The sequence below is a fragment of the Macaca mulatta genome, chromosome 1 (genome assembly GCF_049350105.2).
Source record: "Macaca mulatta isolate MMU2019108-1 chromosome 1, T2T-MMU8v2.0, whole genome shotgun sequence".
NCBI classification, from domain to species: Eukaryota; Metazoa; Chordata; class Mammalia; order Primates; family Cercopithecidae; genus Macaca; species Macaca mulatta.
The window spans coordinates 194,378,430-194,391,581 of record NC_133406.1 but is presented as its reverse complement, the minus strand read 5'-3'; the positions used below and the strand labels follow the sequence as shown (position 1 = coordinate 194,391,581).

Here is a 13,152-nt window from a genome sequence, read left to right as displayed (position 1 = left end):
CATCCCCAGAGGGCTTCTCCTTTTTTAATCAATGATCAACTTATCCAGCTTTGGAAAGCTGGACAAAGAGGATGCTGAGAGGAGGCCTGGTCCAGTGTCTAAGGGTGTCTGAGTGAGTCTGTGTCAGCATGTGGGCCCCAGTTGGGCCTGTCCATGGGTTGGGCACAGCAGTTTCCTGAGTAAGAGCCAGCCCCACCCTCAGGGCAGCATTCCTGCCCAAAAAGAAATCCAGGCCCTCCAGGTTCGGCCTGTTTTCAAGGCCCACAGGACAGTCAATAAATAGGTTAGATTCTGAGCCAGGCCTGGAAAGTGAGGGTATTCAAAGGGCAGGATGAGCTGCTAGGGATCGCAATGATTCCCAGGTACTCTCCTGCCCTTCTCCAACAAGGAAGTAAATAAATAGACCTTTAACTCAGGAACAGGGTGTTGGAGCAGGGGAACCCTCCCCTCGGAGTTAGTAATTAAGTCTCATGTTAAAAACAAGGTAGCCCCAGCCCCTACCAGCATCTACAAAATCCTACAGGATGGAGGGAAGGGCTAGCCCGCCTGGGGGTACACAGTACCCAGCCCCGCAGGGTCCTGGAGGAGGTCTCATGTCTGTTCTGCGGCTCCTGGGGCTCCCTCCTCTTTTGGGGGTGGCTCCAGGAAAATTGGGGTGACTGAGGGTGGCTTCTTCACTCTGGGAAAATAATACAAGGATGTATAGGGAAGAAGCCATTAGCTATGTCCCTGGATCTCACTAGGCCTCCCGTTTCCCAGGGCAGAAAAGGGTCACTCACGAGTAGGGGGAAGCCGGGACCCCCACCACCAGGAAGTGGTTCTTCTTCCGAAACAATCTCCATAGGCCCCGGTGGTTGCCACGCACATCCAGGTCCCAGATATGGAGGCACTGGTGAGGGTGGGATGGGGACAGAGACACGGGTCAGAGAGCTGTGGGGAGGGGTCACTGAAGACGCTTTGGCTCAGCCCCCGCCCCTCCTCAGAAACCACCTCAATTTGCAAGAGATAGCATCTTTTGGAATATGAATTTGGACAAGGAGGTTGGAAGAGGGGTTCTAGGAGTATAAAGAGGAGGTTCTGAGGTTGAAGATTCCAGAGCAAAGGCTCCCTGGATCTTGGGGCAGTACATGTGTGAGGGGCAGGGGTTCTCCAGGGTGGGCATGGTATTGGAGCACCTTGGCAAGCTGGGTCCAGGTGGTGAAGTCATCATCTTTCTCCATTCGAATAAAGGCCACGTAGGTGTGGCCCTCTGTGTCTGGCAGGAAAGAGTCTTCACAAGGGTTCTTGCTGTGGTCCAGAACCTCAGCCTCACTGCAGTGGAGGGAGGGAGAATATGGCCAAGATAGGGCCCACTTCATGGGTGTGTCCCACAGGACCCTGTACTTGGTTGAATGCTCTGCTGTTGCCACCCTGAAGTTCTTAATAATGTTTGAGATAAGGTCCCTGATTTTTATTTTGTACAGAACCCTGTAAATTATGGGGCCAAGATCCCCAGTATTTGACTCTTTGCTCCCTGCTATACCCCAATTGTCTTAGGCCATACCTGAGCAGCCTGTGAACTTCCACTTCATAAGCTTCTTTTTTCAGACTGAAGAGGAGGGAGAAATGGGTCAGGGGAGTGGGCAGGCCCTCAGGTCCCATGGGTAGCACTGAGCAGGGCAAGGGGTCACATGGGAATCTGTAGCAGCAGGGCTGGAGTAAACACACAGGCCCGGGATTGGAAGGGACTTTCAGGGATTGGCCTCCAAATCTCCTAGATATCCACCCCTTGCCCTGCTGCCAGCCCCAACCTGTCCACATTCCTGAGCTGGACACCTGGAACCGTGTTGAACTTGTGCTTCTTGAAGTAGGCCTCCTGGAGTGGGTATGAGAGTAAAAATCAGCACCTCACATTGTCTGGCCCACACCCACTTGCTGACCAGCCACACATCTGTTAGACACACAAATGAAGTCCTAGACCTGTAAAGAGCCCTCTAATTTCCCCTGTCTTCTCCATCCTCTTTGCAGCATCCGCAGCAAGCTCTTACTAGCTTTAATTTGGCCTCCACCATTGCTGGAGAGCTCATGCTGTCACGGCAGCTGACATTACTGTACTACAGACCCATGAACTAGTAGTCCCTGTCTCTTGTAGTTCTCCCTGGGCCTGCTGTTCTAGAGCCACAGATGTCAGAAACAGGCCCTGCAGGAGGTGCTGGGCAAAGGGACGGGCTGCGCTGGGAAGGAGAAAACTACTTTGACTCTGGTACTGAGAGTGACCTGAGGGAAGTGCCTGCCCCTCTCCGGGAGAGGAATGGGGCTCTTGTATTAGCCTCTGAGGGGCCTCTGGCTTCTAGGAGGTTCCAAGTTGGACGCTATCTATTCCTTTGGGCTGGGCTGGCTCAAGGCCTCCCTTGCTGTAACTGGGGAATGGTCCTCTGAACGCAGCCAGGTGGGGTGGGGGTACCTAGGGACTTCCCTGTTCTCCTCAGGCTAAAGCATGGGCTCCAGCATTTGCCAGAACAGGAAAGAGCAGAGATTGCAGGGGTGGACCAGTACTTAGAGGCAGAAATACTCTCCCCAGACACCCATAGTCTAGTGCTAAGAATAGTAAAAATAAAAATAATACCAGCTGACCCTTATACATGTTTATAATTCAAAGCATTTTACATATATTGACTCATTTAAACCTCAAAATATCGTAACCCAGTGAGGTAGTAGTATTTTATCCTTTTTTTTTTTTTTTTTGAGACAGAGTCTCACTCTGTTGCCCAGGCTGGAGTGCAGTGGTATGATCTCACCTCACTGCAAGCTCCGCCTCCCGCGTTCACACCATTCTCCTGCCTCAGCCTCCCAAGTAGCTGGGACTACAGGTGCCCATCACCACGCCCGGCTAATTTTTTGTATTTTTAGTAGAGACGCGGTTTCACCGTTAGCCAGGATGGTCACGATCTCCTGATCTCGTGATCCGCCTGCCTCGGCCTCCCAAAGTGCTGGGATTACAGGCGTGAGCCACCGCGCCCAGCCCTTTATCCTCATTTTTCAGATAAAGAAACTGAGGTAAAAATAGGATAGCTCTTTCCCCAAGGTTACATGGCTAGCAAGTAGCAGAGCTAAGATTGCTTCAGAGTCCATGTTCTTGTTCTTGACTGTCATGCCACACTGTGCCCTGCTCCCTGCCTCCCACTCACATGAAAGTAGCCGTTCATGTTGAGGCCGACGATGCCAAAGTGGTAGGATCGGGAAACGTCAGGGATGATGCACTCTCGACCCCGGCGTTGTTCAGGCATCCGCATCCACATGTCCCAATCCCAGAGCTGGCAGACATGGACCACGATGAAGGTTAAGATGTTTCCACTTGGTAGGGGACTCCAGCCCCCTCATCCTACCCTGACAGTTACCTTTTCCGGTGTGGGCCACTTGGGCTCAAGCTCCTCCTTGTACAAGGACCTCCTGAGCACCCAGCCCAGACCAGGCATGGTCTCCACACGGTACAGCAGTGCTGGGTCCTCAGCCGTGTGTTCATACCCCTGGGGACAGGGGGCCATAGTGGGAGGTATTAGCTGAGGCCTCATAAACTCACCTGCTAAACCCTGGCCATTCCAGCCTACCTGGTCATTCCAAGCAGAGATGCAGTACAGGCTGTCATCCTCCTCCAGCAGGTGGATGGATTGGCTCAGGAAACTGAGAGAGGCGGGGTCAAAGAGTTCAGGGAGGGGCAAGGATAAACCTAGTCACACAGAGATGCTGGAAGAGCTGGAGCTGGGTCTCAGGAGCACCTCCTTCCTGGAGTACCTCCTTCCCCCAAATCCCCACTGTCTCCATTCATCCACTCTACCTTCAACAGCAGCCCCATCACCTGCCATCCTACCTTTGCCCAGGCTTTGCCCCCATTCGTGAGCTCATGTCCTCCAGAAAGCTCTCTAGGACACCTCACTGACTTTCCCTGCAGACCGAGGGACCTCACCTGAAACCTAGAGACTCCCCTCACCTGAAAAAATCCACAGCAATGTCCAGGTCCTCTTCCAGAACCACAGCAAACTTGGCCTCCTGGAAGGGGAATGGGACATCATGGCCCCAAGGGGGTCTCTCCATCCTGTGATCTCCTTTGCCCCCAACCATATTCTTGCAGGCAGCATTACCCCCATTTTCCAGATGTGAAGGATGAGGCCCAGTGAGGCGAAGAGTTTGCCATATTAACAGGCCCAGACCTTACGCTCATGTTTCCCCCTCCCAGGCCCAAGTGTTGTATCCTTAGTACTCACTGGAAACAGGTTGAAAGTGGCAGTGAGGCTGGCCTTGTAGTGCTGGGAGTGGGGTGGGAATAGGGCACATGAGTTTTAGGGTAGAAGGCAGAGCCAGGTATCTGCCCCATCCCCCCTTGCCTACACAGTACCTGAGACACGCGGGCATTCTTGATGCTGATGGGAGTATGCTGGATGCCCCTCAGACCAAACAGTGCCACCACATCCATGGGTTCCTGGGGGCACGGCCACTGCTCACCATGTGAGGTCACTTTCCCCCTGCCCACCTCTGCAATCTAAGGCCTTCACATTTCACAGCCCTTGCCTGGGCGGTCCCCCTTGCCCGTCTCTGGCAATCACTGCTGCTTCATGTTGTGCTCCACCCAAGGCACCCCCTAAGCCCTGCTCACCTCATAGTAGCCATCGATGAAAACTGTTATCATCTGAGGAGACACCCCCTGGGCTGAAAGCAGAGAGCGCAGCATCCTGGGGAGCCCAGGTATAGGTTAGGGTCTCTTCGTCACCCCCCAACTCAGGCTTCCCTGTGTTTACAGCTGGGCCCAGATTCCCCATGCTTACCCACAGAGGTGAATGGGTCTAGAATCTATTGCCTTTGTGCCCACCTCAAGAGTTCCTCCTGGAGGTAGATGACCTGAGTACCCTCCCACTTGCTAAGCACCCTCCTGTTCAGTGCTGGGGATAGCCCATTCCCAGGCTCACCTGTACAGGTAATTGGGTCGGTTCCCTGCAATGACAGCCACAGGCACATTGAGGACCTTGTTGTCTGGGAGCTGTGGGAGAAACAGCGTTTAGCTCTTGCCTTATTCCCCCTTCAAACTGGGATCCCCACCTAGGGAAGAGTTCTCAGGTGAGGGTAGGTGCAGACTGGAGTAGACAGGGAAGGGATAGAGGATCTTCCCTGTTCTGGGCTCTCCACACACTCAGCCCAACTCCAACGCTGAGCTTTGCTCACATGGCCTGCCCCTTCACCCTAGCCCTGTCTTTCAGAGTGCAGTGTAAATCCTGCCCCTGGTTCTCTCCCAGGCTCGGGCAGGGAAAGCCCAACCTAGATCATTCCTGGGGCCCCCTTGCTGAGCTGGGAAGGAGCCCAAACCTCACTGTCTAAGGCTCCACTCACCGGGTCAGGGCTGAACTCAATGGGTGTGGGGTCCTTGCAGCTGCATACACTTCCATAGCCCTCAACTTTGCTGCAGAAGCGCCGGCGGCGACGGTTCAGCTCTGTGTCTGCCCAGTGGCACTCTGCCTCTGAGGGAAGGATGCGGTTGTCATGGAGGCATGGGGCCAGCAGGGTTTGAAGAGCCCCAGGCAAACAATCAAAGGAATAAAGCTCCACAGAGAGGATCTAAATGCCCTCCCCCAGCCCAGGCCCTGCCCCATCCATGCTCTACTAACTCCACCTTCTGCTGAGCTCAACGGCACATCTGTCTTCAGCAGGACTGGGTCCCCCCAGGAGGAGAGGGCAGGTGACTTAGAATGTTTCTCCCCGAGGACAGGACCTGGCAGGAGGCAGGAATGAGGGCCATGGGGGCCCAGACACCACTTTGGGGGCTTTTTCCCATCTCCCTGCCTACTTTGATCCAACCCACTGCCACTGGCTCCTATTTGTTCCCCACCCCACCCCATCTCCTGGGGTTCTGCTCCTCCCAGGCCCTTGATACTACAGAGTGGATGGCCTGTGGTGCCGGCACCTCCTTTTCGTCCCACGAAGGCCCATGTGTCCCTCCAGCCCAGGGCAGGGCCAGCCTGGCTGCCCAGGCTCCTCAGCAGAGCCTTGGCTGTGTCCTTGAGGTGGAAGGAGCCCTCGTCCTGGAGGACCAGAGAAGGTAGTTAGCCTGACTGGCATGGTTCCAGGAGACCTGGCCTCACAAAGCACCAACCATGTAGCAACCTTTTACTTAAATCAGCTCGTTACATTATCGCAATAACCTTCTATGGTTTCTCTCTTTCACAGATAAAAAATAATAACTGAAGGCTTAGAGAGATTCTGCGTCATCTAAGGTCATCCAGCTAATAAGTCCTTTCCACAAACCCACACAATCTGCACCTCTCTCTCCTGCCACTCTCTGCCTTCTTTTCCCACCACTCTCCTACTCTCCTCCCTTATCCTGCTCCACCTCCACTGGCATCCGTTTTGTTCCTCCAATATGCCGTGTACCTTCCCACTCTAGGGCTTTGCACTTGCCATTCTTTCCAACGGGAATGCTCTTCCTCCCGATACTCACCTGGCTCACTCCTCAATTCCCCAGCTTTCTGCTCACATATCATCTCCTTGCAGGGGCCTTCCCTTTCTAAAATGTCCCCTCCCCCACATCATTCTGTATCCCCTGCTTTATTTTCTTCTTTATATAAGTTATCATTTACTAGCATTATCCACATTTACTTGGCTGTTTTTTGTTGACCTCCCACTGTTGGAATGTAAGCTCGACGAGGGTGGGGACTCTGTCTTGTTTCCCATTGTATCTTCAGCACCCACAGCAGTACCTAGCATACAGTTGTTGCTCAATAACTATTTGCTGAATTAATAAAAATGTTAAGGCTAAGATTGGAACCTGAGTGACTTTCCTTCAGAGAATCTTCCCACTACGTTATATGAGGGGCAGAGAAGCCGGGGCTAGGAGCAGGGTTGGAGCTAGGGAGTAGGGGTCAGGGCCAGGACAGAATAACTGACCTTGACAGTGCAGATGAGCACTCGGCCGGGTGCTACCATGTTGAGGAACAGCACCATGGCCTCATCCTCATGAGGTGAGTACGTGTCAAACACACGTTTTGCCATCACGTGGCCCTGGCAGGGGATACACTTCTGGTGAGTTGGTGTCATCAGCAAGAAGAGCCCAGCTCCAGTCCTCTGGGTCACCCACCCCTAGAACCTCACCGTGGCCTGGTTGAGGACAATGACATGGATGCCCCGGCCTTGCTCCCGGGCCTCATCCTCAAGCACCTACACAGTGGCAAAGACAAAGTCCAACTTTTCACTCTGGCATTCAAGGTATCTCTGTCTTGGGGGTACTTAAAACACCAGTTGCTTGAAACATCACCTCCTGCCTATGCTTCTGTTCACACAGTTCTTTTCCAACTCAGCTTGAAGGCCACCTCTTCCAGAAAGCCTCTATAGCACTCCCATCCGAAGAAATCACGTCTTTCTACAACCCTCCCCTCCATGACTCTCATGGCTCTTAGAGCCTTTGCTGTCTATGCTTCATCCTGGAGATATCACAATCCTCCACCACACTGAACCCCTCAAGGTAGGGCCAGGTCTGATTACTTTCAGGTCCCCAGTGCCCAGCACAAGGCTGAGGCCAAAGAAGGGACCAGGGGATGATTATAAAATAAATCAATGAATTGACTTTCTACTATTATGAATGATTACTTTTGAGATCCCACTACATACAAGAAACTTCACAAACTGTTCATTGAATCCTGACAAGTAGAAATCATTAGTCCCAGTCTATAGATAAGGAATTGAGGACTCCAAAGTCACACAGCTAGAAACTGGCAGAGTTGCAGTTCCCACTTAGGCAGTACACCCTGCCACTAGAGGACCATGCCCTGAGCAGAATGGAGTGACTGTACACCAGACCCTGGCCCACTGACCGTGGTGCCATCCACTGCCACATATACTTTGCTGCGACTTGAATACACCTCTACGTCCAGGACCCGCCGGGGACCGCTGCCTCTGCGCCGTGGGGGCTCCAGGCGGCCTAGGACCTCATCTGTGGGGTACAACAGGTCATGGAGATAGTCTCTCCAGCAGAGTCTCACCCCTTAGGGTCTGCCTGCCACTCCAGCTGTGAGACCCACGGCCCCCTATCCCATCCTTAGCCTGGCCCTACCATAGTCTTGCTCTGGCTCTGGGTCTTCATTGGCTTCGCTGATGGCTCGCCGAGTGTCCAGGATCAACTTGATATTGACAATGACAGTCACCAGCAGGAAAACCACGGCCCCTGTCTGAGGGGAGGGGTAGGGATGATTAAGAGGAGCCCCTCCTTCGGATCCTAGAGGGTCTTTCTGAAAGGAGGGCCCTGGCTGCAGTGAAGACATCCCGAGAACCTGGGTCCTGTCTCTTCCTCTGTCTGCCTAGCTCTACTCCCCTGACCAGGGCCTAGTTTCACAGCCACCTTCCCCAGGGAACCTCCCCTGACACTTCCCCCTCCATTAGGGCCCTCCCTACCCAGTGCTCCTGTATTCTTCTATTTGAGACCTTGATTTCCTTGGTCCCCTCCATTGTTGGTTTCTAGAGATGGAGCCAGGCCCAGGGACCCAAGCTGGGGATCAGACCTGGGTCCTGGCCCTAACTGCCTCACAGAGGTGTGCCTCTGGGCAAAGCCATCCTGATCAGACTTCAGGCTTACGTCAGAAGCTTAGAAGTTGTGCTTGGGTTCCGATTCCAGAACTTTGGGTTCAAACCATTACGTATACGGACATGACACATAGAGGTCTCCCCTCTAGGAACCTGCTGCCCCTTTCCAACTGGGGCTGGCCAATGTGGGTCCCAGTGCCTGATTTAGGTGGGGAGGAGGCTGGGAGGAAGCCCTTGGTTGGCGACGGTTTGGGACATCTCTATACCTGACAGAATCTCCGCAGGGCCCGCTGGTTTGTCAGTTTATACTTCCAGGTAAGGTACCAGCTCCGCTTCTTCCGAGCCCCAAAGGGCTTGATGAGGGGGCTGGGCTTCCAGTCGTCCATGCCGGATTGGCGGGTCACCAATGTCCTGGCCAGCCCATGGCTTCAGGAATCTGACGGGACCAGAGGGCCACATGGGGTAAGATGCTCCTCCCAAAGTCTGATGCCTTCTGGGGAGATGAGGGAGGACCTCCCAGCAACTCTTCCCTGCAAGCACCCATACTGTGTGACATGGGGAAAGTGGCTCAACTTCTCTGGGCTGGCAGGAAACCCTTCAGTGGGGTTGGATCACCTGGAAATTCCCTGAGACTGGAGTAACTCTCTGAATCAAGGCTATCCAGGGGTGTAGGCCAAATAATCGGCTCAAAGTTCATTAGCCCCTACAAGGACCAAGCTCCAGGCCTTCCCAAGCATGTGGTGGGCAAAGAGCGACCTCTCCTGCACCAGTCTTCAACCCTCGTCCCATCCTATCTACCCCAGCTTCTCTCCTCCCAGGGCCCGGAGCCGCCCGAGGGCTCAGGAGACCTGCATCGGCAGCGCTACCCGTTCCGGACCCCCACGCGGAGGCACTCACGGCTTAGGGGCCCCGGGCCCCGCTCGGGCCCCGCTCGGGCCCTCACTGTTCGGCCCGGCTAGCCGCGGCCTCCGCCTCCTCCATGCCGCTTGCGGCCCCGCCCCGGCCTGGCCCGCCCCCCCGCTTCCGCCGCCGCCGCTGCCGCCGCCGCCGCCGCGGGGTGAGAGGGCGACGGGCGGTGCTTAGGGCGGCGGCGGCAGCGTCGTCGGGTGTCAGCAGCCAGCGACTAAGGCGAATGCTCAGACAGTGCTAGGCAGCTTCGCAACCCGGCTGGCTGGTGTTGCTGCCTGCACGAGAGCAGCCCGCTCCCCAGCACCGCCGATGGCAAACCCGACTCCAGTCAGAGCCCTAGCACCTTGGACCAGATCACAGGGCACGCCAGGGTCAGAGGGGCTGCAACCCTTGGACACAGCACACACACCAGCCTCCCCATACCCCTCCTGGACAAGGCCGTTACCTGGTCCTGGGGCATGCACAGCCATTGGAGGCCAAGGGAGATTAAAATCCAGGTTCTGCCACTGTTCTAAGCACCTTACTGATGATGTTTAATTCCACAACAACCCCATGAGGTAGGCGCTATTACCATTCTTTCTTTCTTTCTTTCTTTCTTTTTTTAATTGAGACGGAGCCTCGCTCTGTCGCCCAGGCTGGAGTGCAGTGGCACCATTTCGGCTCACTGCAACCTCCGCCTGCTGGGTTCAAGCGATTCTCCTGCCTCAGCCTCCTGAGTAGCTGGGACTATGGGCGTGCGCCACCACACCAGCTAGTTTTTATATTTTTGGTAGAGACGGGGTTTCACCATGTTGGCCAGGCTGGTCTCGAACTTCTGACTTCAAGTGATCCGACCGCTTTGGCCTCCCAAATTGCTGGGATTACAGGCAGTGAACCACCACCCCGGCTATGGGCGTTATTATTATCCCTGTCACAGATAAAGAAATAAGACCCAATGTCACAAAGCTAGGAGAGGTGGAATTGAAATCCAGCCTGGCTCCAGATTCTGCTCTTAACCACCGCACTCTGCTGGCAACAATACAGAAGAGTTGCCAGGTTTAAATAATATCATACATACAAAGCACTTAGCTTAACACAATGGTTCTCAAACTTTAGCTTGCATCAGAATCACCTGGATAACTTCTTAAAACAGAGGTGCTGGGCTCCATCCCTAGAGTTTTAGATTCAGTGGTCTGGGGCAGGGTGGGATTTTGCATTCCTAAGAAGTTTCTAGGTGATGGTGATGCTTGTTTGAAGTGGATAGCCATAGAACAGTTTTAGGCAGGGGAGCAATATAATCCAATTTATGTTTTAAGAGAACCTTTACTTTTTTTGTGGATAATGGGTTGAAAGGAGACAGAGGAAGCCAGAAGACCAGTTAGATTTTTTTGAGCTTTCCATATTCCATCTGCTTCCTGAATGGTGGGGTAATATCCCCCAAAATGAAATGTTAACAGTACTTGTCTTAGGAGTTAAAGAAATAGATGATCTTTCCTAGTAAGTATGTATAAGAATAGAAGAAAAACCAACACATTTTATTAGCATTTAAAAAAGATATCCCAGCTGGTCACCGTGACTCACGCCTGTAATCCCAGCAGTTTGGGAGGCCGAGGTGGGCTGGTCAGTTGAGGTCAGGAGTTTGAGACCAGCCTGCCCAAACCCGTCTCTACTAAAAATACAAAAGTTAGCTGGGTGTGATGATGGGCGCCTATAATCCTAGCTATTCAGAAGGCTGAGGCAGGAGAATCACTTGAACCCGGGAGGCAGAAGTTGCAGTTGAGATCGCACCACTGCACTCCAGCCTGGGTGACAGAGCAAGACTCTGTCTCAAAAATAATAATAATTAAATAATTAAAAGATATCCCTTAGGGTTCCTTCCTGACCCTCCTTTCTCCTCAAACTGACTCTTCATGGAAGATCTCATTCTCTCATGACCTCTGTTACCAGTCTAGATGCCCAAACTGACATTGGCAGTTCTAACCTCTTTCCTGAGCTACAGGCTGCCTGATGTCCAGCAGGACATCTCACAGGCCCCTCTAATGCAACAGCACAACTTCTGGAATCATTTCCTTTCACTCCTATATCTCTTGTGGGTTCCCCTCCTCAGTGAACTGCACCAGGCCAAACAGCTGGGAGTCACCCTTGACTCCTTGTCTGTCTCCAGTGACCAGTCCAAGTATGTTTTGCTCACCATTGTATTCTCTACACCATGCACAAAGACTGACACATAGTAAGCTCTCCACAACATTTGTTGAAATCATGCATTTGTATTTTTTAACAAATTTTTATTGAACGCCACTATAAATGAATGTAACCAGTCCTGTCAGTCTTACCTCCTAAAAAGCCTTCCATTCTAGTCTAATTATTCTTCAGCCTCACAATCAGCCCCTGGTGTAGGCCATTTCAGTTTCTTGCTTTCCAACCAGTCTCCTTGACTCTAGATTTTTACTCCTCCTATCCTTTTCTCCTTGCAAAATCCACAGTGATTTTTTTAAAGGCAAATGTTGCCAGGTTCGGTGGCTCATGACCGTAATCCCAGCACTTTGGGAGGCCAAGGCAGGTGGATCACCTGAGGTGAGAAGTTCGAAACCTGCCTGCCCAACATGGTGAAACCCCGTCTCTACTAAAATTACAAGAATTAGCTGGGTGTTGTGGCAGGCTCCTGTAATTCCGTAATTCCAGCTACTCAGGAGGCTGAGGCAGGAGAATGGCTTGAACCTGGGAGGCAGAGGTTGCAGTGAGCCAAGATGGTACCACTGCACTCCAGCCTGGGCGACAGAGCCGGACTCTGTCTCAAAAGAAAAAAAAAAAAAGACAAAGGTTTTTTCTATCTCTAACTTAAAACCTTTCCATGGATCAAAAAGTACCAAGGAAAATGATGTTACTTAAAATTATAAAGGTAGGCCAGGCATGGTAGCTCATGCCTGTAATCCCAGCACTTTGGGAGGCTGAGGTGGGAGAATTGCTTGAGGCCAGGAGTTGAAGACCAGGCTGGCAACATAGCGAGACTCTATCTACATAATTTTAAAAAAATTAATTACAAAGGTAACCATTAGATGAACTAAAAAGAGTGATAGAAATATGTAGTGCCAGGCCAGGCGCAGTGGCTCACGCTTGTAATCCCAGCACTTTGGGAAGCCGAGGCAGGCAGATCACGAGGTCAAGAGTTCAAGACCAGCCTGACCAACATGGTGAAACCCCCCCCCATCTCTGCTAAAAATACAAAAATTAGTTGGGCGTGGTGGCACGTGCCTGTAATCCCTGCTACTCAGGAGGCTGAAGCAGGAGAATCGCTTGAACCCGGGAGGGGAGATTGCAGTGAGTCAAGATTGTGCCACTGCACCCCAGCCTGGGTGACAAAAAAAAAAAAAAAAGAGAGAAATAAATAGTGCCAGTAGGGGAAACGAACTACAGAGTGTGAGTTAAACCCATATATCCATATTTATCTGAATATGATAATAAACAGCAGTTGAATGTTTAAAATTGAGAAGCAGTGTGGCTGGGCATGGTGGCATACTCCTGTAGTCACAGTTGCTTGGCAGGCAGGAGGATTGCTTGAGCCCAGGAGTTGAGTCCAGCCTGGGCAACACAGGAAGACTCTGTCTCTAAGAAAGAAAAAAAAAAAAAAGGAGTGGTAGGATTTACAATAAGAAAATATTTACTCCTACCCTACCCTTTCACACCTCTAGGCCCACTCCCAGTTGGCAATCACTTTTAGTTAACTCT

The 13,152-nt window shown here is 52.4% G+C and overlaps 1 protein-coding gene across 9 annotated transcripts in view; it reads right to left on the bottom strand.

Annotated features, from left to right (window-relative positions):
• Positions 1-4: 4 nt before the first annotated feature.
• The window catches only part of POMGNT1 (protein O-linked mannose N-acetylglucosaminyltransferase 1 (beta 1,2-)), a 31,116-nt gene continuing 17,968 nt past the window's right edge, over positions 5-13,152 (bottom strand). The window contains exons 1-23 of one of the 9 annotated variants that reach the window (XM_077958717.1): positions 9,436-9,534; positions 8,805-8,974; positions 8,072-8,186; positions 7,833-7,951; positions 7,114-7,179; positions 6,910-7,023; positions 5,930-6,047; positions 5,639-5,737; positions 5,359-5,486; positions 4,941-5,011; positions 4,631-4,706; positions 4,373-4,456; positions 4,242-4,283; positions 3,968-4,026; positions 3,588-3,660; positions 3,378-3,506; positions 3,168-3,293; positions 1,791-1,855; positions 1,544-1,588; positions 1,176-1,311; positions 780-889; positions 564-679; positions 5-302 (exon numbers count right to left, since the gene is read on the bottom strand). In XM_077958717.1, the coding sequence (XP_077814843.1) occupies positions 592-679; positions 780-889; positions 1,176-1,311; positions 1,544-1,588; positions 1,791-1,855; positions 3,168-3,293; positions 3,378-3,506; positions 3,588-3,660; positions 3,968-4,026; positions 4,242-4,283; positions 4,373-4,456; positions 4,631-4,706; positions 4,941-5,011; positions 5,359-5,486; positions 5,639-5,737; positions 5,930-6,047; positions 6,910-7,023; positions 7,114-7,179; positions 7,833-7,951; positions 8,072-8,186; positions 8,805-8,924 (1,983 nt within the window). In that variant the 5' untranslated portion in view covers positions 8,925-8,974; positions 9,436-9,534 and the 3' untranslated portion in view covers positions 5-302; positions 564-591. Of the gene's footprint in view, positions 303-405; positions 680-779; positions 890-1,175; positions 1,312-1,543; positions 1,589-1,790; positions 1,856-3,167; positions 3,294-3,377; positions 3,507-3,587; positions 3,661-3,967; positions 4,027-4,241; positions 4,284-4,372; positions 4,457-4,630; positions 4,707-4,940; positions 5,012-5,358; positions 5,487-5,638; positions 5,738-5,929; positions 6,048-6,909; positions 7,024-7,113; positions 7,180-7,832; positions 7,952-8,071; positions 8,187-8,409; positions 8,602-8,804; positions 8,975-9,153; positions 9,535-13,152 lie in introns of those variants that run through there. The other 8 variants (XM_077958697.1, XM_077958709.1, XM_077958712.1 and 5 more) reach the window with 8 other exon arrangements.